General features: G+C 42.1%; 1 protein-coding gene across 2 annotated transcripts; it reads left to right on the top strand.

Annotated features, from left to right (window-relative positions):
• The first annotated feature begins 1,939 nt into the window (after positions 1–1,939).
• shdb (Src homology 2 domain containing transforming protein D, b) lies at positions 1,940–25,223 on the top strand. 2 transcript variants are annotated; one of them, XM_063467494.1, is made up of 8 exons: positions 1,940–2,153; positions 2,829–3,209; positions 4,871–5,021; positions 8,315–8,536; positions 18,063–18,140; positions 18,914–19,088; positions 20,700–20,819; positions 23,180–25,223. In XM_063467494.1, exons 2-8 carry the CDS (start codon positions 2,880–2,882, stop codon positions 23,364–23,366), a joined length of 1,263 nt encoding a protein of 420 aa, XP_063323564.1. In that variant the 5' UTR covers positions 1,940–2,153; positions 2,829–2,879; the 3' UTR covers positions 23,367–25,223. The 2 variants fall into 2 exon arrangements, with proteins under 2 accessions (XP_063323564.1, XP_063323565.1); XM_063467495.1 differs by lacking the exon at positions 18,063–18,140.

The raw sequence follows: 25,223 nt of genomic DNA, 5'->3' as shown, positions 1-25,223 counted from the left end.
TTGTCAAATTTCATAAATGATAGCACATTGAAGCCAAAATCTGAGTGAAGCTTGGAGTTCAGAGGAAATGTCACATCTATATTTAGCCCGTTATAATGAGGCAGCCTTATTAATTCTATGAAAAGAAAAATACAGAGCTTCTTTTTCTGTTATGTAACTGCGTTTTGGTTTTTTTGCATGGGAAAAAAAAAACAACAGTCACTATATACCTGTCTGATTGTGTGCCTGTCAGTATGACTGTCTCTGATTTCATGTCGGTGAGAGATCCAAATTTTCCATTTCAGTTTTTCTCCCCTCTGTGCTCTCCATGTGTCCTCCTCTTGCTCACTCTGACAGCTTGCATGTCTGTTCATCTCTGATTTTCCATCTACTGCTTAGTCTCTGTCTTTGAGTTCTGGCTTTCACCCTGGTCGGGATGGAAATAAAAAATTAGATGTATCCTCAATATGGTACTCGCTAGGGGGTTAGGGGAGGTGTTGGATTGAAGGGATTGTGCAGATGAAAAAAGGGGAAGGTGTGACTAAGGGGAGGGGGAAGAGAAGAAATATTACAGCTACAGTGAAAGATATGACAGGAGATAAAAATTCAAAGGTAGAAAAGAAAGGGCAGGGGAAGAGATATCGGGAGCTGGTAAAGCTCCAGGAAATAATGACAACCAAAAGATGACTTTTTTTTTCCTGTTGTCATCTGGGAGAAAAGATTGTAGGTCATTTGATAACATGATTTTGTGGGGACAGCATATTTTTGTTAACTTAATAAATATATGGATCTAATTCCCATAAGATAAAAATCTTTAGCACAATGCCCATATGATAACGACTGATTCTCAGACTACTTAAACCTCACAATGAGACTTTGTTTTCAACTCTGGAAAACTTCTTTCTTTTCCCCAATAAGAATAATGGCAGGCATTTAGTGGCTAGTGAAATTGAATCCCTTCTTCACATTTACTGCTTCACTGCTATAATTGATTTAAATTTGGCTACAGGGCCCACAAAGATTTGCATTCACACTAATAAAGTGCACTCAGATTTCTTTCAGAAACACCTGGAGCCATATTTTTGATCTCTTGACCCTCTTTAGGTATGGAGCCAGTACTTGGTAAACACTGGTGGAGACAGACTCAGTAGGCACAATGGCGGAGATGTAAAAAGCTAGATGGGATAATGTTGATGGCTGTGCTGATAGTGTGGTGGGGGTGGATTCTAGCTTGCTGACCTCATCCTTTCTCTCTCACCCCTGGGAGAAAGTGAGCTCATAAAGAAAGAGGCATTTACGGTCTTTTAACAGACTTAGATGGTCCTTAACCGCTGTTGCACACAATCCAATTTTCCTGCCTGTGCAGTGGATGATGTGACATTTGTGAGAGGCTGAAACGCATTCAGAGAGGTCAGTAAGGATTAAAAAGAGAAGATGTTAAGTTTTTCCCTCAGAGTGGATGGGACTTGATGCCTTTTGGCATCTTGTTTGTGTGATAGGGCTTTCTTTTCTTTTGTTTGGTCACTACAACCCTACAACCCTGATCATGTTGTCAACTGCGTGGGAAGCAGATGACATTTTGAATACTATTAGTGCGTTTGAAGTTCCCCGCTGTTAAAGGCAAAATCATTTAACTTACCTTGACTGACGCTGAAACATTAAAATTGTCCAATGATGTCATGCGAATAAATAATGCACAAGTTTGGATGACATTCGTGCGAGGTGTTTTTTTTTTCTTCTTTATTTCCCCTCCTAGATTCAGTTTTTGATTTGTGCACCTCTTTAAGAGGGTGCAGCTATTGTTGAAGCATGTGCGATGTGCAGATATTTCAATGAATGAACGGTCGGCTGACTGCGAAAGGGAGTAGGATGATATTCCACAGGGAATGAAGCACCTCCCCTTTAATCGCTCGGTTGAGTTTCTCTCGGAGCTGTAGTCGTTCTCGTCAATCGCGCATTTTCCGCCAGTCGTTGGAGGAACTCTGCTGGATTTCAGGGCTCTTGTGTTAGAAAGGATACTGTTTGTTTTGGTTTCTTTCGTTCTTTCTTGTGCTTTTGTGGAATAAAAAGTGGAAGTAGAAGGTTTTGACACTTGTCGGTGTCGTTTTGTTGTCATCGAGATGGAAAAACGCGGAATAAAGCATCCAAAGTGGCTGAAGGACTGAATTGGCTGGGTGAGTGAATGTGCTTTCGGAGCGCAGCGCTCGCTCTGGCGTTTAAATTCAGTGTTTTGGTCATTGCTTTTGAGGGGAAGTTTAGGGAAATCCGCGTATCTTCGGCTTTCTGAAATAAGACTGGGTCAAAACTGAACTTATTATTTTGTGTTCCACAAATTCCAAAAAGTGAAATCGTTAGAATTTAAAACAACTTATATTTATTTAATTCCTCGTTTATTTCTAATATTCTCTTCCAGACTTTGCTTTTACTTTTGTATCACCGCGTTAGAGTCGCCTTTTATTGCTGGGGTGTGAAATGTAATTGCAGCCTTGGGCAAAGTCCAGATGCCAGACGTTATTGCTCCCTGCGTAAAACAAAAGGAGTGCGTAAAGCCCAGCTGTCGGTGTAGTTTAATGTCACACGAATGCATGTAAAAGCACCGAAATCGTGGCTCTGTGATCAGGGGGAGATAATCCTACACAAATATTCTTAGTGAAGCAGGACCTGTGGATTATTATCGTCGCGGGTTTTTTTTTTTTTATAACTGAAAGATTTAATTTTTAATCATTGACCTGTCACATTTAGAAAAGCACAAAATCTCACAAAGCAAATCCAGCACATAGCTCACAAAGCCTTACAAGAAAAAAAGGTAAAGCAATAACCCTTTATCTGTCCATGTCTATCTCCTCCAGCCGCCTGCTCTCCCTTCACCACACATTGGCATATTTGGAAGCTGAGTGGCAATGGCCAAGTGGTTAAAAGACTATCTGAGCTTTGGCAAGAAGGTACCTCCACAGCCTCCAACACCAGACTACACAGAGAGCGAGATCCTCAAAGCCTATCGGCTCCAGAGAGACCTCGATTTTGAAGATCCCTATGAGGACTCAGAAAATAGATCCAGGGGGGAGTCTGGAACTTCTGAACCTGCAACACCCGTCTATGGGTCTCCCATGAAGTCATCCAGTGTGGACGTGAAGTCTCCTAAACACAGACTGATCAAAGTGGACTCACAGGAACTGGGACGCACCAAGATCCTACTTAGCACCATCTCTTTAGAGGATCAGCAAGAGCCCGTGAGTTTCTCTTTGTACCTATATAAGGAAAAATGTAGGCGATGACAAGCTTTTTATGTGGCCTATCTCTTGAGAACTAGAGGGATGACCAGAAGGCTAGCGAAGAAAAGAAACTGTCCCACTTCTCTCATCCCATTTCCATCATTGTGACAGTTTTATTGATCAGACTCCATAAGCAAGTGACTTTAATTTGTGTCTGAAATATGCATTGTTTACATAAATCATGATATGTCCTATGCAACACATAATCTTACTACCTTAGATTGAAGAAAGAATTATTGATGGCTTGAGCGGACCATTGAATCAGAGAGGGTCACAGTCCCCTGAGTTTATGTCCTATAAATAATAGATGTGGTTTGGTTTTGCAAGCTGAGAGAGACCTCCACATGAGCAGATGTTAGGAACCATATACTGTATGGTGAATGGTGATATGTCAAGGGCCAAAGGGAGCTGAAATTTATTCTTTGACGCTGTTTGGGTCATCAGGACTGTATTGCTCTCTTGGCTGCGTGCTCTGCATATTGTGCTGTAGAAAAGCTACTGAGAATTACAAAAAAAAGGCAGATGTTAACAGAACGACTGGAGAAAAAAATAAAAATTTTACAGCAGTATGGTGTACACATCAACTCGGCAACATATGTTGAATAAGTTATGGAATATTTCAGGCTTTTCATCACTGCAGTTAAATCCATGACTCCACTCATGGAAAATGCTACAAGTGCAAATGTCCTGAAGTGGGTTGAAGTAGCAGTCTTAACTGAAGTCAATAGCTCCCCTCTCTGCCCCACTCTTCTTCTGTTCTCATTAATTTCCCATGGTCTGTGGGAACATCCGCACTCTAATTAACATTGCAGATTCCTGTGCATTGATAGATAACCTGTTGCAGAATCAACATGGGATTAGGATGTAATTTTACCAGGGCATGTATGTGTTTATGTTGAAATTGGCCAGCAAGTCTCGCTACAGTGATTTCCTTTGTCAGAGAGAGTGACGGACAAAGAACATTGTGCGTGTGCATGGGTTTGTAGATGCATGTGCGACCATATGCTTTCCTATGTAGCTGTCACTGTGCCAGATTACAACTGTTTTCCTCCTGTGCTTGTAAGAAAGAACAAATGCCACCAACTGGACATTTCCCTCTTTAATCTCCTCTTCTCTACCTTCAGCCAAAAACTGGGTCGTGCTAAGATAGGATGAGTTCTCACTGTGTTGTTTATTCATTTAATGTGACAAGAAAGATGCAGTATGTTTCCTTCAAGGGATTCAAGAGTTAACTGCCTTGATTAGCTGCTAAATATAGTATACACGGTAATGTTGTACATGTGTATTTGTTTGTGAGCAAACACCTATTTAGCATGCCATTCAGTGGGGATCTTTCTGTGCAGCACTCCTTACTTTTTTGGCATTAACATGGAGACTGTGTTTCCCAATTATCCAAAAAACACTTGTTTTCTAGGATACTTAAAGTGTTTGGCTCAAACGTTTGATGTGCAACTCCAGAAATGCTGGATAAAAGTCCAACTAATTATAGCCTGTCACTGGAATTTTAGCTCCTTTTGAAAATGTGACTCATTATACTGAGTCAGCATTTTCTTTCCAGAGGGTCAAGTTAAAGTTGTGTAAATCTTCTCTTTCATGAGGAAGTTTGTTTTGTCCTTTAGGTGGTGCCGTCCGCTCCGTTGGCTGGAGACACAGATTATTCGGACCCGTTTGATGCTCGACTGAACCATCGACCAGACCCAGATCTTCGACCTGTTCCCTGTGAAAACAACGGCTATATGGAGCCCTATGAGGCCCAAAGGGTCATAACAGGTCAGGGGGCCCTTAACACCCTAGTCTAACCAGTCCCAGTTTTGCCACAGGTTTTAATTTTTTTTCTCATCCTTGGCCTTTTTCATCTACATGTCACTCTTTTTCCTGCAGCTTCAGAATACAACAGCTGGATGTGTTACTGATTTTAGCAGATGGCATTACGTCACCTAATGATATCTTCTCTTCATTAGCTCCTTGTACATTTTAGCTTCACGTTACTTTATTTGTACCCAGAGGTAGATTTGGTCTGCAGTAGTACGTCATCCATCTTCACATGCACATTTTGAATACAAGTACAGACATAATACAAAATATTGAAGAAATAAATAATAATACCAAATTTACACAACGTCATGTAGGACAACCTGTAGGATGACTTTATTCATCTGCTTGAATAAAGCTTTGTTGTTTTGCACTTTGGGGCCAGAAACCTCGTCCAGAACACAGAAACCCGCTATGAAAAATAAAAATATAACTGAACCAGTCAACCACTGTAACTGTTTGTTGTACAGGGATGCTGGGTTCAGCTGTGGCTTACTAATCATCCTGATTAGAAAGATTTTATGATCATTTTTAAAGTATTTCTTGGTCTGTTCCCAAGCTACGCAGCCAAACCATTACCTCCATACGAGCTGCTTCACAGCCCTCGGGTCATTCATAGTCAAGACTGTGCCCTCCAGCTTGGAAGTGCCCAAAGTATAAAGCTTGCGGAATAACTACTGTTTTACTTCCTGAAGCACATTTTTATAGACGTGAAGTTTTTATTCATGCATGATATAACATAATGTTGCTTTAACTTTCCTTTTTTTAGTTTTCTCTCATTTTTGTTAGTCTTTCTCTTTCACATTACTGCGCTTTGCAAACACTGGTTTTAAAGTTGCTATAAAAGTAAAATTGTCATTCTTAATATACACAGCTCTTACATGTAAGTGATTAAATGCAAGTAACAAAATCACTGATATGTAATTTGTCAGCTCTCCCTTTACTGAACAAAACCAGAAGACCAATATAACAATCCTTTTCTCTGTAGTTCAGTTTAAATATTGTATAATGTATTATTTAATTGCTACATTTATTAGCAGAGTATTCACCACCTTGAGCCTTGTAACAGACCATCCCAGAGTATTTTAGCAGCCAGCTGTGTCAGTTCTCAGCCTCACGAAAAGTCCCTTTAAAGAGTCTAGCCACGATACAGTCTTGAACCCCTCCCCATCTCTGTGATTATTTTCTCCCACATCGTCTAGCTCACATCTATCGTTTTCCATTTGTCTCTCCTTCTATAACATCTCTGTCTGCCCCTTTAGCCCCTCTCTCTCCCTCGTCTGTCCTAGTCATTTAGTGTGAAAGCCTGCCCCCTCCTCTCTCTCCATTTCTCTCTCTCACTTCATCTCAAGGGCTCTCCCCGGCCCTGAGGGGAGTCATTGGCTGTCACTCTAATCTATCCGTTACCGAATTTTGTGCCCTGTCCTTTCTCCGCCGTCACTTGTGCTGCACTTTTAGTCGTCACGTGAAATTCATAATATCATGGATAAGTGCATGGAGCATCCCTTCCTTCGCCTAAACCGGGAAATGCTGGAGAAATTCTTTTGTGGTTCAGCTGGATGGAGCTATTGGAGAGATTAGATGCGCAGTGGTGATGGCACAGCATTTGGGAGGCCATTGTCAAATTTCTTTCACTGACTTTGAATTGAGTCTGTCACTCCTGGGCTGTCTGTCTGCCTGCTTTTGTCTGTCTCTCTGTCTGTCTAAATCTGCTGTTTCCCGCTAAAGAACAGCAAAGCAGCAGAATCAGGTGCGCAATCAGAATTTTAATGATCTCACACAAAGACTGTCCTGAAAACGGTACTTTTTAGTAGTAAAGATCTTTAATGCTTACTCTTCTTAAGCAGCTCCGTCGTGATTCTTAAATTGTGCTCGTGGGGATAAAAGATTGGTCTCCCAACTGACACGCATCTGCATGCCTAAACACTCAGCAGACTTCCTGTCGTCATTCCCTTCTATCTCCAGTGTCTGTCACTCTGTCAAATTGCTGTTTTCTTACTCCCGCCACCCCACCCCCACCCCCTGCTTGTGTTTTTCTCCATCGTGTTTTCTGTGAATTTATCATTTTATTTCCTTCATGTCGGTTTTTATCTCCCGACCTTCATCTTTTCCATCTCCAGGCTGCCACGGCACCACGGGTTCCCAGCGCAGGTAGAGCAGCATACAGCCCCGCTGTGCTTCTGTCTCAATGACTTAACATCAAACACTGACAGACCCCAATCCTCCCTCCGCCCTTCCTTGCCTTTCTCTCGCGTCCTCCCCTTGTTTCCTCATTGCTTCCCTTTCCCCTTCCTTTTCCTTCGGCTCCACCACGTCCTCTCCTCCTCTTTCCCTCGCCTCTCTGCCTTGCTCCTTCTCTTTCACGATTTGCCCTCCACCCTCATCTCCATTACCTCTGGGTCTTTCCCGAGGGGCCCACCACTTGGTCACCATGGTGATTACAAGACCGCCCAATAGCTGTATGTTGCTGTGTGAAGGTTAAAGTTTTTCTCTGCCTTTCGAAAGCAAACCTTTCCATCTACTCTTCCTTACAAAACAACCAGATGTGTGCACAGAAATGTCTGCTCTTCTATTTTTTCCTCTCATTTTCACTACTATCACTACTTTGTTTTTTTAAAGCGGGCACATTTCTGAGGTCAACATATAAAAAGCCATTGCTGATTGGTATTGCTGCAGCATAGAGGCTCTTACTGATGCATTTGGAAATCAGATTTTCACCTCTTGGTTGCATCAATAACCTTAAAGCCTTTTCTCTCATGGCCACGTTTGACTCCACATAACAGTTACAGGTGCCAAGTAGCATTTGTTGGTTGAAAACCCACAGAGAAAGTAATGAAAATGTTAACAGGGAATTGCGGATGCTGTGTTGAGCTGTGCTAGATTGCTGCTGGGATTCAGGTTGGACAAGAGGAGGGGTGGTGGGCTGTCTACTGTGTTGCTGCTCAGTATCTACCCCAAGGCATCATTAAGCCCCCCCATATGAGATTCTGAGCTCACAGCAAGCTGTGCAAACATAATTTGTCTCTTTCCCCTAATTCTAGTCGAGGCAGAGCTCAACAGGCTTTTCGTTTAAATTTTTTAGCTCGGAATAATATTAGCATAGGGGAACGTCATCTGTGTTGTCAGATATTATTTTGTAATGTTATCTGTTTTCTTTCAGACTGGTTAAACACAATGCAACAGACATATTTTTGCATGTATATGTTCGTGGCAAAGTATGAACTTGTGTTCTTTTGGATCTGACGTGACAGAGCTGCAGCGTAACCCAGGAGGAGGACAGGCGCGTGGAGGGCTGCAGCTCTATGACACCCCCTATGAAGACATCCGAGGCCGGTGTCTGGGTTTGGTGTATGGAGAAGCTCAAGAAGAGGGCAAGGAGAGCAGCAGGCTGCCGCAAGATGACGAGAGACCGGCTGATGAATATGACCAACCCTGGGAATGGAAAAAGGACAACATCTCTAAAGCTTTTGCAGGTAGTTAGAACACTAACTGTAGTGCTTTTTTAAACCTTTGTCAATATTTTCCAGATTATAGGTTATTTAATGCATTTCCCACAAAATTTAAGCAATGGAGACTCTGAACTGCGCTTCGTTTTTTAGTTATACTGCCTAATTAGGTAGTAATTTATGAGCCTGAAGAAGCGGTAAATCGCACCATTTCCCTTCAGTCAGTGTTAAGAGAAACAGATGAAAGTTTTCCTTTTTCACATGTCACACAAAACAGGACATGATTCACTTCAGAGGCGCTGCTCACTGCTGGAAATGTCCTGTTTGATTTAAATGAGGGTGTTGCCTGGATAGAGCATGCAGGAGGATGCAGGACGCATGATGGCCACTCACTCACTATAATTTTACTGGACAATTACATGTGTTATTCTCACACGGGGTCATTTGAACATTTGCATTCTCATCGGCACTCCATCAGGTAATATATAGAAAGGTTTGGGGTTGCAGTGAATGTGTGAAACTGCTTTAGTCAATACAGTCTCCCATAATAACAGGTTATTTGCAAAGAAAAGTGCCCACATATTGGCAGTTCTCTATTCTGTTAAAAGTACCTCGGAGTAAACCTGTGAATGCCTATCAGACGAGAGTTCTTGAAACCAGATGGTGTGATGTTAGTCTGATCCATGAGGCATGTCAAATTTAGTTTTAGCTTTAGCTTTTTTTTAAAAAAATTCTGTAGAATATGTCAAGATGGTTAAAATCAGGATTAAAATTTTCTGTTTTTAAAGGTCAGAGCACTCCTAGGAGCACACAGACAACCCCTACTGCTGATACTACATGACGAAGTAATCGTCTAACTCTCTTGACCTTTAATATAGTTATTACACCCCCACCAACCCCACCCAATCATTACATCTCCAACCCTTTTTACCAGGAAATAGCGAGGGCTCTGACTTTCACTCTCAGTTCAAATGACGAAAAGCCTCTCTTTTAATGTTTAAATGCTTTCTGGTGAATATTGATTTCTTGCTGTCACACATGTGACTGACCGTGGACTTAATCTATGAAGTGATCATTAAAACCGATAATGGTTTCTTCTGTGTCCGTATGGGGAAAAAGGAATAGTTGTCAAGAAGAGGCGGATAAAGATAAACATTGTCATATTAGCTACAGTATTTCTTTAATAATTGACATAGCGTGTCATTTTTCCTATTTGTTAAAGCTGTGTAGTTCATGTCTCACATCTCGTTACGTTCCATATAAGGAGATAAGTTGGAGGGAAAGAATGAACTGGGAATGAAAGAGACCGAGGGGTAAAGAGAAACACAATAGGACTGATAGATGATTTAGGAGTGGATCAGTGCAAGGCATTGCCAGGCCAAGCCAGTCTAATTGTGCGGCATCTCCAAGTCACCAAGGTCAAGGTGATGGGATAATAAATCAGCTTGCCTTGTCCTCACTCCCCTCCAATACCACTCTCCTCCCTTCTCTTTCCCTGGTGTGTATGCCCACCACCCCATCCCCCTCTTCTCAGTTAATTACATGCCTACATGTGCGTGACTGATCTAGTGCTAATAGGAGAGTCATGGTCAGTACACCATTGTCAGACACATACACACTTTCAGAATCATATCCATGCACACTGTGTTCATGCCCAAATCACGCTACGCAGAGGAGCAATGAAGAGACACGGTAACCTATTTGAGAGTGATTTCAAAGAGTAGGTGCATGGCAGTTAATTTAAAAGCTAATATCACCTTTCACCTACTTAGCATTTATTCCTGCTTTATCTGTCATTTACTTCCTCTTCAGCTTTTCTTCCTGTTGCCACATACACTGTGCACTCCTGCAGAGGAGTGCTTACAGCACCATTAGAGAACGCAGTGGAGGAAAACGCTTGTGCAGCTCGAGTCGTCTGACCCCTTGTTTTTTCCATTTGGAGTCAGCACTCTGAGCTGGCGTGCTGTCTGTCTGAGCACACCAAAGCACTGAAGTGTAAACACACAAACAGTATTTTCCATTCTCACATTTAATCCATATTCCCAGGCCCTCTCAGCGTTGCTAGGCATGGCCCACTTGCAAGGATGGGGAGAGATGGGGAGGTCAGAAAAATAGAGGGATGTAAAGAAGGGGAAAAAATGACACGAGAACTAGGTAAGAGAGTAAGAAAGATCCAAAGAGAGATGAAAACGGAGAGAATGCTAGCTGGAGCGTAATAGAAAGGGACATCCAAGGTTATGGTATGTTTGGTGGCAGCTCACTGGATGTTTTTTGGAGTCCCAGTGCCTCTGCTGGGAGGGGCGGTGAGGGGTATTAATGGTCGGGAGCTATGGCGAGGTGTGGAGGAAGGAGAGTCAGGGCCATTGTAGCGGGGTGCAATCAGTCATCCACTAACGCAGGCTCACACATACACAGCAGCCGTGACAGGGCTGTCCCCTCAGCCCTTCGTCCCTGCGGATGTGACATACTCACTCAGATAACCTGCTGAAGGGGGCAGCGGGGGAGGGGGATGCTATCTGCCAGCATCCCTACATCATCACCCACTCACAGGCACAAATATACACACACACATAAAATAGAGTTTCTACTAGGTTTCCCAGCTCTGATTATCACCATGCACCTAATTCAAGGGTGTTGCGTGCTGTTGGCACAGATGAGTGTGTGGCTGTGGGGGAGTTGGGAGGATTGCTGTTGCATATTGTGTGTGGATCTGTCTGCACTGCATTCATGCGAAAGCTTCTCTGATTGTGATTTTCACAGCTTATCCATGGTTACATGTAATCACATGGATGAATATTGAACGCTGTAGCTGCATTTCATATATTATCAGAAATAAGCTTGCCTCCAAAGCATTGTACTTATTTTCTGTTGGTTGCCAGGTCCATATCAGCCAGTGCTGTGAGGTTGAGCCTGTCAGTGCCCGAGGAGTCGGACATGACAGGCCTCTCTCAGCCCAGTGGGTTTTAATTACAACGTTAGAAAGCTGTCACTAGTTACTACCATCCAGCTCAAATTACAGCAGTCATTAATTCCTGGAAGTTAATAGACGGTCCAGCAGTGAGAGATTGGCCCTGCAGCCATTCGGCATTATTAGTGAGCTAATGAAAGGCACCGTCTTATTAGTTCTCCGATGGCCACACTTAATGAACAGATGAGTGGGCGTATAAGGTATTTCATGTTTTTGTATTTTATAGTCCACGACAATAGCTTTGAGCCATGTGATGCCAGTGATGGCTGTGTGAAGTCTGAAAGAGTGGGCACATGATGAGAGAGGCACAAATCAGCTGGAAATCTGGAAAAGGGAAGCTGAATGAATAACATTGCCACCCCTAGTGATTACTATTATGGTGCCATTGAGCAAAGCACTTATCCTCCACTTGTTCCTGTGCAGCTGCTCATTAGGCACCACCAAAAGACTGAACCTCCCCATACACAGAAGCTGCTCATTATGAATATTTTGCATCCTAAAAGCAAGGTGGTGGTGAATTCAGGGCTTATTTAGGCATAGCTTCAGAATAAGTCTTGCAGCACAAAAACACATTAAAGTGAAATAGTTGTGAATCTATAGTGCATTTTTTCTTTTTAAATACAGTGCATTAAATATACATAAATTAGCTTATTTCAGGCTAAAAAGAAGGTGAAATTTCCACTTCTGTTGCAGTAGGGATTTTGCAACCTGTGCAAGTATAGCACTGGTAAATGCACCATTGTTTAAAAACCCTGCATTGTGGCCACCAGTTTGGTTATTCATACTCACCAGAGCAGCAGATTCATACTGGTGACTTTTATGTTTGACTTTTGATGGCTCTTCTTCTATTTCCATCGTGCAATTAGCATTTTTGTTTTTTAGTCAAATGTTTTGATAACTAGGTGATTGCTGTGAATTTTGGTTTATACTTTCACATTTCCCAAACTGTTTTGATGATTCGTTAACTTTTCATACATCATCAGGTCAGAATTTTGATATGCTTTGGTTTGAGTTTTATGTGCAGCGATGGATTACTCTAGCAGTATTATTTCCGTAAGCATGTTAGCATGGTGCTGCTAGGATTTAGCTCTTAGTACTGATGCATTTAAATAGTAGGTTGTGCTAGCGGAGAATTGCTTGATAGGACATGTTGTCTAACTTCAGTAAAAAGCAAAAACATGTCTAGCTCCACATGCTGAGTAAAGTTTGAGAAACTAGCTACATTAAAACAGTGGGAGTGGGAGATGAAACGTTGTTTATCCTCCTAAGACCTGAACTATTTCATGGCATGCATTTTTAATTTCTCTTTGCGATTTGGACTGATCGGGACCTGATGAATGTAAAAACAAAGAATTACCAGATTTTTTTTCTTTTTTAACAGAGTTTTGTTTCTGAGAAAAATGAGATCCTCATATGAGGACATTCGTTTTAAATTTTGATAGAACAGTGGCAGCATAATGTCCTTGTAAGTGGACATCAGGCCCTTATAGAGCAAAATTTAGCATTTTGGTCTAGACAGCCCAAAATGTGATGCCCACATATTTGGACACCAGGTCCTAGGAGGTTAAAGATAAAGATAACAGTGTGCATGATTCTAGCTGAATATTTAACCATTCTTCTTGGCAGAAATGGTAGAGTTCATTTAAATTGGCTGGTTTCCTGGTATGGACCATGCTTTGAAAAATAATCCACAATTTTTTAATAGGGTTCAGGTTGGGGCTTTGGGAAGGTCTGTCTGGATTGTTTATGTTAGCCTACTTTATTCATTAAAAAAATGTTTGTTTGGTACCATTTTACTATTGGAACACACAGTTATGTCCAAACCCCAGAACATGATGCTACCACCACCGTGCATGATTGTTATTACAGTGTTTTTAGGTTTGAAAGCTTCTACTTTACTACTGCAAACATTTTGTCATTGTAGACAAATAGCTCCATTTTTTTTCTCATCTAATCATAAAACTTTCCTCCAGAATGCGTTTGGCTTGAACATGTGAGTAGCTGCAAATTTAAGTTAAGCTAGGGTGTGTCCGTCTTAGGGCAGGGCTTTTTTCTTGGTCAGTACTTTCTCAGTCCATGGTGATGTGCAACAGAGGTCAGTGTGGACAGTGACCGCCGGTGTTCCAACACTTTCCAGTTCATCACAGGGTTGAACCTTGGTGGTTTCTAACCGATCCTAGAGATCTCATCCTAAAATTTTCCTTCTTATATCTTCACTGAGTTCCTTGAACTTTCCCATTGTTCTGAGCATTGGCCAATCCAATGAGTCCTCACAAGCATATCCTGCTTAAGAGAAACTACCAGTTGTAGTCAATGATGATGTTATCAATGATGTTAATAAGCCATGGCCTTGTCAAGTTAAACATTGTAGAACCAGTATAACTTGTTAACAGATTTAAGTGAATGTGTTTGTGCATATTTGAGCCCATATGTATACTTTTGAACATGTGTGGATTAGGAAAAAAATTAGCTCAAACCTGTGCATCCAATCCTTGTTTTTCAAATGTAAATGAAATGTAAGTGAAAACTTTTGATCACAACTGTATGACTTTTTATCTACAGGCAATTGCTTTGCAGGTTGTCCAAGAAAATATACAGATGAATAGTTCAAATCCATTACCACTGTAAGCCAGATGCTGAAGGGCGGTTTAAAGTGTTCATGATTACCAAAGTAGATGCTTTTTTGTGCAAAGCTTGCAAAGACACCATGACAAATGGGGTGTGCGTATAGGCTTTATCTTGATGCATGTACTCTGACAATGCAAGGTTCCCAGGGCTACCCTGAACATGCGCGTGTGTGTGTCTGCATGTTTGTTTGTGTGTGTGTGTCTATACAGTAACCTTCGTGTGTGTGTGTGTGTGTGTGTGTGTGTGTGTGTGTGTGTGTGTGTGTGTGTGTAAGGGGGAAAAAAAGGAAACAGCAAATGAGATTTCCATTTCTGGATTGATGCTGCTCTCTGTATCTCTAAGCAGGCCCTGGGGGCATCTGACCAGTCTCTTCATCAATTTACTCACACAATAGACTCTGCCCGCTCTCTCTCTTTCACTCTCACCTCTTTTTTTGTATTTGTCACATTTCCTGTCTTTTTTCCCTTCCGTCTTTCCCTTTTCCCTCCTTCAGCCTAAACCTTGACTGGCATTAATGAAAAGACATTTCTTTTGTGTCTCTTCTTCACTGGCCTGTACGAGAGATAACAGAAGTAGAGTAGGGCAAGAAAAGAGACGACCAAGGTAGCCTGAAAAGAAAGACAATGTCCCAGTTAAAGGGGGAAACGGGTGAAGGAGTAGTGACGAAGAAAGAGGAATGCTCAGCACGGAGAAAAAAAGATGGAGAGCACTATGAATCCAGAGGGACATGGATATAATGTAGCTCTGTAAAATGAAGAAAGAAAAGATGGGTAAGGAATTGTTATAGAAAGGGAACTTGTTTGAATATATGTTTTTTTGGGGTATAAGGTTATAATTATAAATCTTACTGGGGTCTTTGTGTCCAGCAGAAGGTCTTTGTGTGTAGAGACACGATGTGACGCCAGAGGTATTTGGAAAAACAGCTGTCTTCATTACTGGACCTAATGATGCTGTTATATTGTCTTTGTCTGCTCTCCCTTAATTATGAGGACACAGAAAACAGCTGGTGCACTTGAAAAGTTACTTATCCATCACATGAGGAGATGTGTCCTCTGTGCAACACACAGAGTAAAACCTACTCTCATTTCCCTCCCCCTCAGATAATTTCTGGTAATTGTTAGCAGGTATTTTCGGCAACAGGAGATCTTGGCAGACCACAAATGGCTGTTACCTGCTTCATTATCTGGGTTAAAAATGGATGAAAAAACACTCTTTTTTTTTTTTTTGCATAGACATTATTTACTTTACAAATGAAAAAGATTGCCTTTGTTTATTGATGTGGGTGCACATTTGTCTGTAAACCATTATTCTCATTGTTTTGTATTGATGAACTTTCTGTGGACGACAGACCCACAGGTCCCATTAGGAGTGAATGGAAAACAGATGTTCCCTGGTAGTAAATCAGTGACATACTGTGAGTGTGTGAATTTGAATAAGTGTGTGTGTGTGTGTGTGTGTGTGTGTGTGTGTGTGTGTGTGTGTGCGTGTGTTTGCTTGGGATTCAGTCTTTTGTTATTAAATGGAGGAGCTCTATGGTTTGTGCTGTAATGCTTCTGCTCAGTCTTTTCCAGAAGAGAAATCCATTTTCGATCGCAAAGATAACCTGTTTTTTCTTTTGTTTCTTTAAAAAAAAAAAAAATGATGTCCATCAAAGCTCTTGTATTACAGCCCTTCAATAAATTAAGTGAGACTCATATCGTGTCCTCATGAAGTGTTTGATGCTCTACCACAAAATACCACCCTTGATATACGGGAGCAGCCCTCCCTGTTACAGATGGGCTGTTGTAGTCTTTGTAGCATTGTGTGCAAAGGTCACAGCACAAGTTACACAGTCAGAAAATCTGTCTTCTGTCTGACAGTTTCAGTTACTTTCTGGGCAGTTATTATTTAATAAGTGAATGTAACCTGATATTTAAGGAGCAGTAAGGGTTCTCAGACTGTTGTTGCTGCTGATTCAGTCGAACATGTCTGCTATCACAGCAACAGGGCTTTATTTTTCCCCCAGTACTTTTCACGCCCTACATAAATAATGCCCCCCCCCCACCCCCACCCCCCCACCCCCAAAAAAAATTAGTACGTCAGTGCTAATTTTTTGCAGATTTCCCAGCATCTTGCTTGTCTGGAGTTCGTATTTGTCTGACTATGAGTTTTTGGCCAGTTTTTGAAGGTTTCGTACTCTCAGGTTTCTTCTTGATGATAAGCAAGGCTAGTGCAGTTGCATGAGCTGTCTAAATAGAAGTTGTGCGATCAATAAATAAATTGAGTAAAACACCTTGAAACTAGTGTGTTGTTAAAAATATTCAGTCGGATTCAGTTAAAGATGAGTTGTTTTTCTATTAAGTAAAGCAAAAATCTACAAATGATGTGAGATGGGATAAACAGCTGAACCACTTCACAGTCTTTCAAGAATTATTTAATTTTTAAGTCAGTTTTTTGATGAGCGAGCACAACTAAGATTCAGATTAAGATTCAAGAATACCAGACAAACAATAACAGTAAAAGTGAGGAAGCTTGATGGAATTTCCTCCTCCTGTAACACGCCACTAGCTGAGGTTATCTCTAACTCAGATGGCTGAGCACATTTTTGATCTCTAATAAATTGTCTCAGCTGTCTCCAATTTCTCTTTCTCTCTTTTCTTGTTACCCTTCACTTGCTTTTGTGTGCTTCTGATTTTAAACCTTCCTCTCTTTCCACACATCCCTCTCAGTTTTGCTTGAGAATTAGAGGTGTGAGATGTGATGTGGAGGTGAGCTGACAGGCAGCAGAGTGTTGCAGTGGCGGCGTTTTCGGGGTTTCAGGTTAAATGCGTGCATGTGTGCGTGTGGACCTGTGTTTGCGTGCCTTTCTCCCATTGAGGAGTGCCAGGCCACACTTTAATCCTGGCTTGAGCAGAGGTGCGGCCCGCTCCAGATGGGGCCATTGTACTGCGCCATGCATCAATAATTCACCGAGAGCCAGAGAAAGTGGCGGAGTGTGTCTGCCTGTTCAATAATTAACCAGGGAGGGAGAGAGGCATGTATGTACAGCCCGGGTCTCTTTCCAAACGCCCATTCAAATGGCCTTTGATGTCGTGGGCCTAGGGGGTCTTTGGATTTGTCGGCTCATTAAGATGTCACCCCTCTTTCCCTTTTATTTGTTTTGTAATCCGTTTTTGCAGTGAGCAGGAGCTGAATGCACAGTGTGAAGCTGGAAAGATGCATAATGTACGTGTGTCTCCTTGTGTGTCTGTGTGTGTAAGGCTGCGGTAATGACTGTTACATTAGATGGTCGCCTGCCATGGTATATAATGAGCTATTTTCAGATCTGCCTCGGAGTGCACCTTCAGTAGCTTTTTCGCTGTAGGTACGACGGTAAATGGAGCATGTTTTGTCCCCACGCATCACAGTTTCTCTGTCACGCTGCGCTGTGGGTTGTCTTGCATATGAAATCCTTGTTTTCATTGAGTCTAATGCTAAGGGACAGTTTCTTAAGATGAACTTATAGAGATAAATAACCCACACCTGACATCTCCTGCACTGTTTCATTTTCTTTGCTTTCTTTAGTCTTTCTTTAGTCTTCTCTTCCACAATAAATTACTTTAAATATTGGCTGTTAAACACTACGCTATGTTTGTTCATGTGTGTGGAGAAAGGAGGAGAGAGAAGGTACAGTATATCACTTCTCCCCTTCTGACTAGGAGGTTTAGTTAACTGCACTGAATGACACCACATATCTCTCATTTGACACGTCTTCTCTCCTACTCTCAGCTTCCTCTTTTTTTTTTCTTTCTTTTTTTTGTCACGTCGACTTCTCACTTCTCTTCACTCTAAAATCTTGCACCCAAGTTCACTTTCACTCCTTAATCATCACCATTTTCCTCACCTGTCTGTTTTTTCATGCTTAACTTTGCTTAAACCCATCTGTTGTTTTCTCACTCCTTTTTCTCTTGCCGCCTCCCTGCTCCCGCCTTTTATTAGAAATGAGGGAGTTGGCGGAGTTGCCTTGGCCTGCCCCTGTGGGTCAGCTGGAGGAGGAGCACCCCACCAAAGAACAAGGTGACCTCTCACCCTGAACACCAACAGCCCCCTTCCCCTACTTTCCTTCTTCATCCCAAGCACTGAAACATGCAGTCGCCCTGACCTATATGACCCAAGCTGTTGTCCTGCATCTGCTCTGCCTCCACCCTGAGCCAACCTCGGCCTGCATCTGTAGCACCTGCGTCTGTCCCTGCCTGTTGTAACTGTTGGATGTGGTGTTGGGGGATGTAAGCACTCCCTTCTTACCGCATTCCCCTCATGCATCAACCATGCATGAAAAGCTCCCCATAAACGAGGATGTCGGCTGTGTTCATGTCAGGGTACTTAGTAGTGCTGTGGTGCACTTAATGTTTAATTACAAGTTCACTAGGTTTAATTTCACAAAATTCAGGCAGAAAAGGGGTAAATAACGCTTCAGTCTCTGTGATTTGCTCCAAAGTAGTATTGGTACAGTCAACATCGAGTAATCTGCATTGTCTACTGCAAACAAAGACATGTGCGAGAAGAAAGCAGAGAAGACGCTAAATTCCTGCATCCCGCTGCCCTCCTAGTCTCACAAAACCACCGATCCTTGTAATTGTGATAATACTGCTGATAGTTTTGTCACTGTTGGACCCCGACGTGCTGTCCTGTAGTGTGACCCACCCATGAGAGGTCTATGCCGCATGCGCAGCTTTGCAGTAGCCCGATGTCTGATGTTTACCCTAGTCTGGCTGAGAGGCTTAATCCCTTTTGATAATATTGCTGTGTAAATAACATGACTCACTCTTTCTGTCCCCGCCTGCCAACAGTGCAGTTTGATAATACAGAGTGGGATCGCTCCTCATCGCCCACAGAGCGGTTGCGTCCTCTGGGGCCCAGATCCAGTCCGCTGGCAGGAGGGGGAATGAAGTTTCGAATGCCCCACGAAGGCCTCACAATGGTGGGAGAGAGAGTGGACCCTACTCTGCCTCTGGAAAAGCAGGTGTATGTATGCTGTCTTTTTTGAAACCAATAGAAAGTCAGCATCATCAGTTTCTGTTTATCAGTATGGGCCATACTAGTCAGGTTTTAATCAGATTAAGAGGCCTGCATGCTCTGATGTTCAGTTACTTCTGACAGGAAATGATTGAGTGCCCTTGATGCTGTCACTTCATTTACATTCACTGTAACACAGGATAAAGACATCTCTACATGCATCAAACTGTACGGTCAATGCAGTGAATGATTCAGTGTTCAAACATGGATCACTCCAAGTACATTGAAGAGTTGGATGTTCAGATGTAGAATCAAACCAGGTGCTTCATAACGCAGATTCATGTGTTGTAAATTAACTAAGAAAAGTCTGCAAACATATATGCTTTGCTGCTATGCGCATACCTAAGGCATCCCTATAAAAGTGATTTTGAAATTGGGGGATTGTAGGTCCCACAAAAAATAAATAAATAAAAAAAGCCAAAGCTTGTCTGATTGCACTGCTTTGATCTATTAAGGGCTTGGGCACATTAAAGTGAAACGATTATGTGTTTCGGCTAAGCAGCACTCATCAGACCTTGCAGGACTGAGTAAGGTTAGAACGAGAGCTAATTAAGTCAGAACATTAAAAACACACATTTACTTTAGTCTTAATTTCAGACATCATTGGTGTAATTTATGTGCTGTTTCTGCGCACATTAAGGGTCGTTTTACTAATGAAATCCAAGCACACACACCCCTTAAGCACAGATACACATTCAAACACACATGCAACACTCTGGGTTGCTCTCACAAGCCTGAACCTTTGTACAAATTCACATGAGGATGGTGTTGATTATTACGCTCCATTACTCCCTGATGATCTCTTAGAGGCTGTTTTGAGCTTTGTGGTTTCCTCCGCGAGAAAACAGCATCTCTGTCAGTCTGTAACATACAGCACCCCTTGCTCAGCCATCTCCTAATAGAAGCTCATCGTTATAGAAATGGATATTGCAGTATCCTTTGTTTTGTAGCCCCCCCTTTTAATGACACTCCAAAGATTCTTTGCACTTTGCTCTATCAGTCTGTCCAACGCTTATGTTCATGCTGAAGGTTTTCAGCAGTGAGTGATGCACTGCAATAAAATTCTGTCTGGACATTCATGCCAGCCAAGAGAAAGAACTGATGGGTTTGGCATTTGCAGTTTTTAGTGCTCAGCTGCTGGATGAATTGCAGCGAACTTTGCTTCAGATATCTGTGTCCCACTGAGGATGGATTTTAATTTGTGTGATCCCACAACCTGCTAGCAGGCATCCTGGCTTGTTGACATTTTAGAGCTAGGAAAGTAAAATGCGTGGTGCTCTGAGTTTGTCATCATTACATTTTTCGTAATAATTTTTTAAAAAATGAAGAAAGAAGGAAAAACTATACTCTCGAGTCCACATTGTACTAAAGACTGCTGCTGCACTTACCGGGGTTAATCTTACAATATATTTTTATAATATCTTGTCAAATTAAACCTTTCACGTAACACTACAAGTGTCAACATCTGTTCCCAAAGGTGTAAAACTGACCCTTTTTTTGTTTATTGGTTTTGGCTTTATTTCCCCTCATGCCTTGTCATGTCTATATGTGTTTGCTCAGATGGTACCACGGTTCGCTGTCACGTTCGGAAGCAGAGTCGCTGCTTACACTGTGTAAAGAGTGTAGCTACTTGGTGAGGAACAGTCAGGCCAACCGCTCAGACTACTCCCTCTCTCTTCGGTAAGAAACACACGCAACAACAGGCAGCATAACACCTGAGCACCCTTTCAGATCAACAGCTATACAGTTTAATTGCATCTTTCTCTTTTTTTCTTGCCAAGTGTGGTAGGAGGAGTGTGTGGAAAGTGTGTGTGTGTGTGTCACCACCTGAGCTACTGATATCATATTGCAGTCTCCCACACCGCTCCATCTGTCTCTCCCCCTTTTCTCCCCCTCCCTTCCCTTTACCATCACCTCCACTTAAGATCACTGCCACACTGATTCTCCTCCCGATACTCATTTGCAGGGCACAATACTGCTTATCTGGTCAAATCTCTCCCTTGTAATTACTAGCATGATCCATTGTCCTGGCCTCACCACCATTCTCCCATCAGCGCTCTGTCCTCACACCAACCTTGGATTCTCTCTGTGGCCTTCCTTCACGGCCCCAGCGGGCCTTCTAAGTGGTAATCAGCCAGGTAGAGCACACTTCAGTGCACACATCATCCTCCACATAATCACTAATGAATATGAATTACCTTCTGTGGGACACACAAGAAGGAAATTAGGCAGAGAGAGGGAAGAGGAGCGTGAGGGGAGAGGGAGGCACAGTGTGTCACCGTGTTGTGCTGACATATAAACAAGCTCATGCATTACTCATTTACATGAGAAGAGTGGATGTGACACACACACGCACATTTTTCTCCAGCAACAAGGTCAGTACTGGTAATGGTTCAACAGCTGGAAAATGTGCAGGAGAAGTAATATATCCAGAAAATCTTTGAACCATAAAGAAGCTGGCCTTCACTGAAGTCAACCTTCAGGGTCCAGCTAAAACAATATGCTCCTGAGATCTACTGACATACATCACTAAAAAGACACCAAAAAGACCTGACGAATACGCTAGTTTAAAAAAAAAGCTCTGTTAAGAAGAACTGACTTCAAAGATTAAAATGAAAAGATAAGGTGGCATCTGAAAGCACTTTATTTCCCAAAGGGGTCACCACAATGGATGAATCTGCATGTTTGATTTTGCAGAGATTTGTAACTTGTTGTTGTGACCCCCAGAGTCTGGGGTTTTTTCTCCTAATACTAATTTGAACCCTTAAAATCTGTAAAAGCCCAACTCAAGTATGTGTATCTTCACAATCCTTTGGGTTTTACCATCTAGTTCAGTGGTTTAACTAAACTGGCTGATCTTGTGCCAGTGCCATAGCTAGAAAAGGTAGACTAAGCTGCTGAAATAAGACTAAACTATTGAAATAAGGGAGAAAATTCTCCTTCTATAAAGATGTATCAGTTTAGTCTGTATCAGGGTGTTTTGGCTGATTGGTAGGCTTTTTAAAAAAAATTTAATACCAACAATATAACCTTCAGAAAAGATTCTTTGTGTAATAACAAGCAGTACTACCTACATTTTATCAAAAAATGCATTATCTGTATGTTTTGGGGTGGGTTTATTTTCGGTCATTGCTCTTATCTGTCCTTGGAAAATGTGAACCCCACCTACGCTATTCTAAGATTACACAGAAATGTGAACAATAGAAGCAGTGACTGATTAAGGATGTTTTAATGGAGACAGGAGGAAGCCGTCTCAAAGTGAGTCAGCACTGAAGCAGGCAGGCCTGCTAGGTTTAAACCAACATGTAATATGCACAAGCACTGGTAGGTTGTAATCTACCATTTAGTACAAAGAATCCCCAAACATACAGGACTGGATGAAAACACGCTGTCAACTCTGAGCTCTGACATGATGAAGCGTCTGGCTCTGGTGCTCAGGAAGCCAGTGGGACATTACATACTGCCGGTTGTTTGGCTGTTTATAGTTGCAGTGAGTGCTTTTGGTTTCACTGCTCTTCAAAATTTAATTTGGTTTACTTGAACAATGACAATTATGGTGACCGGTTTCAGCCCTTGTCTTTCCCTCCGCTTCTATAATTAGACATACATCATGGCTGGCTGGCTGGCTCTTAAAGGGGAAGTCCTTTCGCGGCTGCACGGTTTTTAAAGGGGAGGTGTGGTCCTCTGAGCGGAGCCACTTTCACAGTCTGGAGCATTCATCTTTCTCGCTCTCTCTCTGACTTTGTGTTTCTCTTCCATGTGTTAAAACACCGCTTATCCATCCATCATAATGTCACTTCCTTCCTAATTTGTGACATGGTGTTAAATGTTGGTTAGAATCGTGTCCTCAAAGCGAAAGGAAAAAAAGGCGTGAGCATAAATCTGGCCTGTCACTTTCACCGTCATTACGTGACAAAATGTGTGGAAGCCTGAATGGTGTTTTATGTGCCCTACATTTAATGTCATCCCTCTTCTTTTTTCACTCTCTTTCTCCTTTTTATGTCCGCCCTCAATCTACGGTTCTGCTTTTACTCTCACAGGAGCTGTCAAGGTTTCATGCACATGAAGTTCACCCAGTGTAAAGATGGCAAGTACGTGCTGGGACAGAACAGCCCGCCCTTTGACACCATCCCAGAGCTCATCCACTTTTACACCACACACAAACTCCCGATCAGAGGCGCTGAGCACCTGTCCTTGCTATTCCCAGTGCTGGTGCAGACACTCTGACCGCCCTGGAGCGCCCTTTCAGTGATCAGACACTTTGAACGTGAATGTTTGACTGGATCTACCCAGTGGAGTCAAAGCGTTCTCCTCTATTTTGACTGGAAGACTTTTGATGATTCAACACATGAGGAGCTTATGCCCTTACCTACCACTGCTGTGTACCCGTGCCAAGCTGAAACATCTTGGGGATTGATTCACGTGAAATGCAATACCTGAACTTGAGGCACCTTTTCGCTCTCATCCAAACGAGGCTGACTTAAGGACAAAAAAACGTTCATTTCATTGCATTTCTTTCCAGTGGATGTTTGCAGAGCTCCAGAGAGGAGAAAGTGTGTATTCTGAATGTACTGAAGACCAGCAGGAGACTGAGATTAAATTATTGCTGTTCCACATTAACACCTCATCGACACTGGTAAAATATTGCTGTTGTTAGGTGAAAACCTTGCAGCCATTGTGCTGATTTTTCATATTTCTGCTAGAATCAGTCAGTTGAGTTGTACTGTATCAGATTAGATTCCTTCTTCATCCTCAGGCTTGGGAAACCCTTTTGTAAACATTGAAAAATCCATGTTGCAAGTATGCTATTTTCAAATGTAAAAGGTTTTTACCAACAGCAGTTATATTTCAAAAGCTTTTCTACATAAAGTCTTGCTTATTTCCATCCAGTCAGTTCCGTACAGTTTTCTATTCATTTGCTTGACAGAGTTATGTTGTTGATTTTCCTTCATAAGCGAAGGGAAGCTGTGTTGTATTTGCCTTGACCTCACTGACCTTTTATCTCTTGTTTCTTGCATTTGAAAGACAATACTGGGTTTATTAAAAGCAGGTCTCGTCTTTGACTAACTTAAAGATAAGATAAGCCCGGAAACTGAGGAGAAGGTTCATATGAAGAAAGAGATGCGAATCAAATATTGAAAGCCAAAACAAATTGGGATTATTGTGAACACTGGCCATATTCAATCGCATTTGATTGAATATTGCAATTTTTTTGTCTGGCATAGTCATTACATGCTGTTAGTAGAAGATTCAGTTCAATTCAATTCAATTTTATTTATACAGCGCCAAATCACAACAACAGTCACCTCACGGCGCTTTATATTGTAAGGTGGACCCTACAATAATACATACAGAGAAAAACCCAACAATCATATGACCCCCTGTGAGCAAGCACTGTGGCAACAGTGGGAAGGAAAAACTCCCTTTTAACAGGAAGAACCAGGCTCAGGGAGGGGCGGGGCTATCTGCCGCGACCGGTTGTGGTGAGAGAAGGAAGACAGGATAAAAGACAAGATGTGGAAGAGAGACAGAGATTAATTATGATTCAATGCAGAGAGGTCTATTAACACATAGTGAGTGAGAAAGGTGATACTCAATGCATCATGGGACTCCCCCGGCAGCCTACACCTATTCAGCATAACTAAGGGAGGATTGAGGGTCACCTGGTCCAGCCCTAACTATATGCTATAGCAAAAAGGAAAGTTTTAAGTCTAATCTTAAAAGTAGAGATGGTGTCTGTCTCCCGAATCCAAACTGGAAGCTGGTTCCATAGGCCCTCTTGAAGATGAATTAGATGTTTGCAAAATGGGATGGAGTCTCATTGCTGCTGTCTGGTAACAGCACTGACTGTGTGGTAAAAAACCTCTGTTAGGAAAGGGATGGTTTCTACCAGACACATTCAAAAGGAAAATTAATTTCAATCATTGTTTCTTCAGGCTATAAAAATGAAAATTTAAAAAGGGAGCGAAATATGTTAGGTTGCACTCTATAACCTCTGCATTACCCTGTAATCAAATCAGTGTTTTTAAAGGGTTGTCTTGTACATTTTTAATCACGATTAGTGGTTCCTGACTTGGGGAGGAA

This window comes from Pelmatolapia mariae, linkage group LG23 (genome assembly GCF_036321145.2).
Source record: "Pelmatolapia mariae isolate MD_Pm_ZW linkage group LG23, Pm_UMD_F_2, whole genome shotgun sequence".
In the NCBI taxonomy this organism is placed as follows: domain Eukaryota; kingdom Metazoa; phylum Chordata; class Actinopteri; order Cichliformes; family Cichlidae; genus Pelmatolapia; species Pelmatolapia mariae.
This window is presented reverse-complemented; position numbering and strand designations above follow the sequence as displayed.

What these genes read in the sequence shown, in the direction of transcription:
- shdb (XM_063467494.1), top strand. Translation starts at nt 2,880, where the DNA reads ATGGCCAAGTGGTTAAAAGACTATCTGAGCTTTGGCAAGAAGGTACCT. An exon ending in TAGAGGATCAGCAAGAGCCC is followed by an intron (nt 3,210 to 4,870) that starts GTGAGTTTCTCT and finishes TTTGTCCTTTAG; the next exon opens with GTGGTGCCGTCCGCTCCGTT. An exon ending in GACTACTCCCTCTCTCTTCG is followed by an intron (nt 20,820 to 23,179) that starts GTAAGAAACACA and finishes TTACTCTCACAG; the next exon opens with GAGCTGTCAAGGTTTCATGC.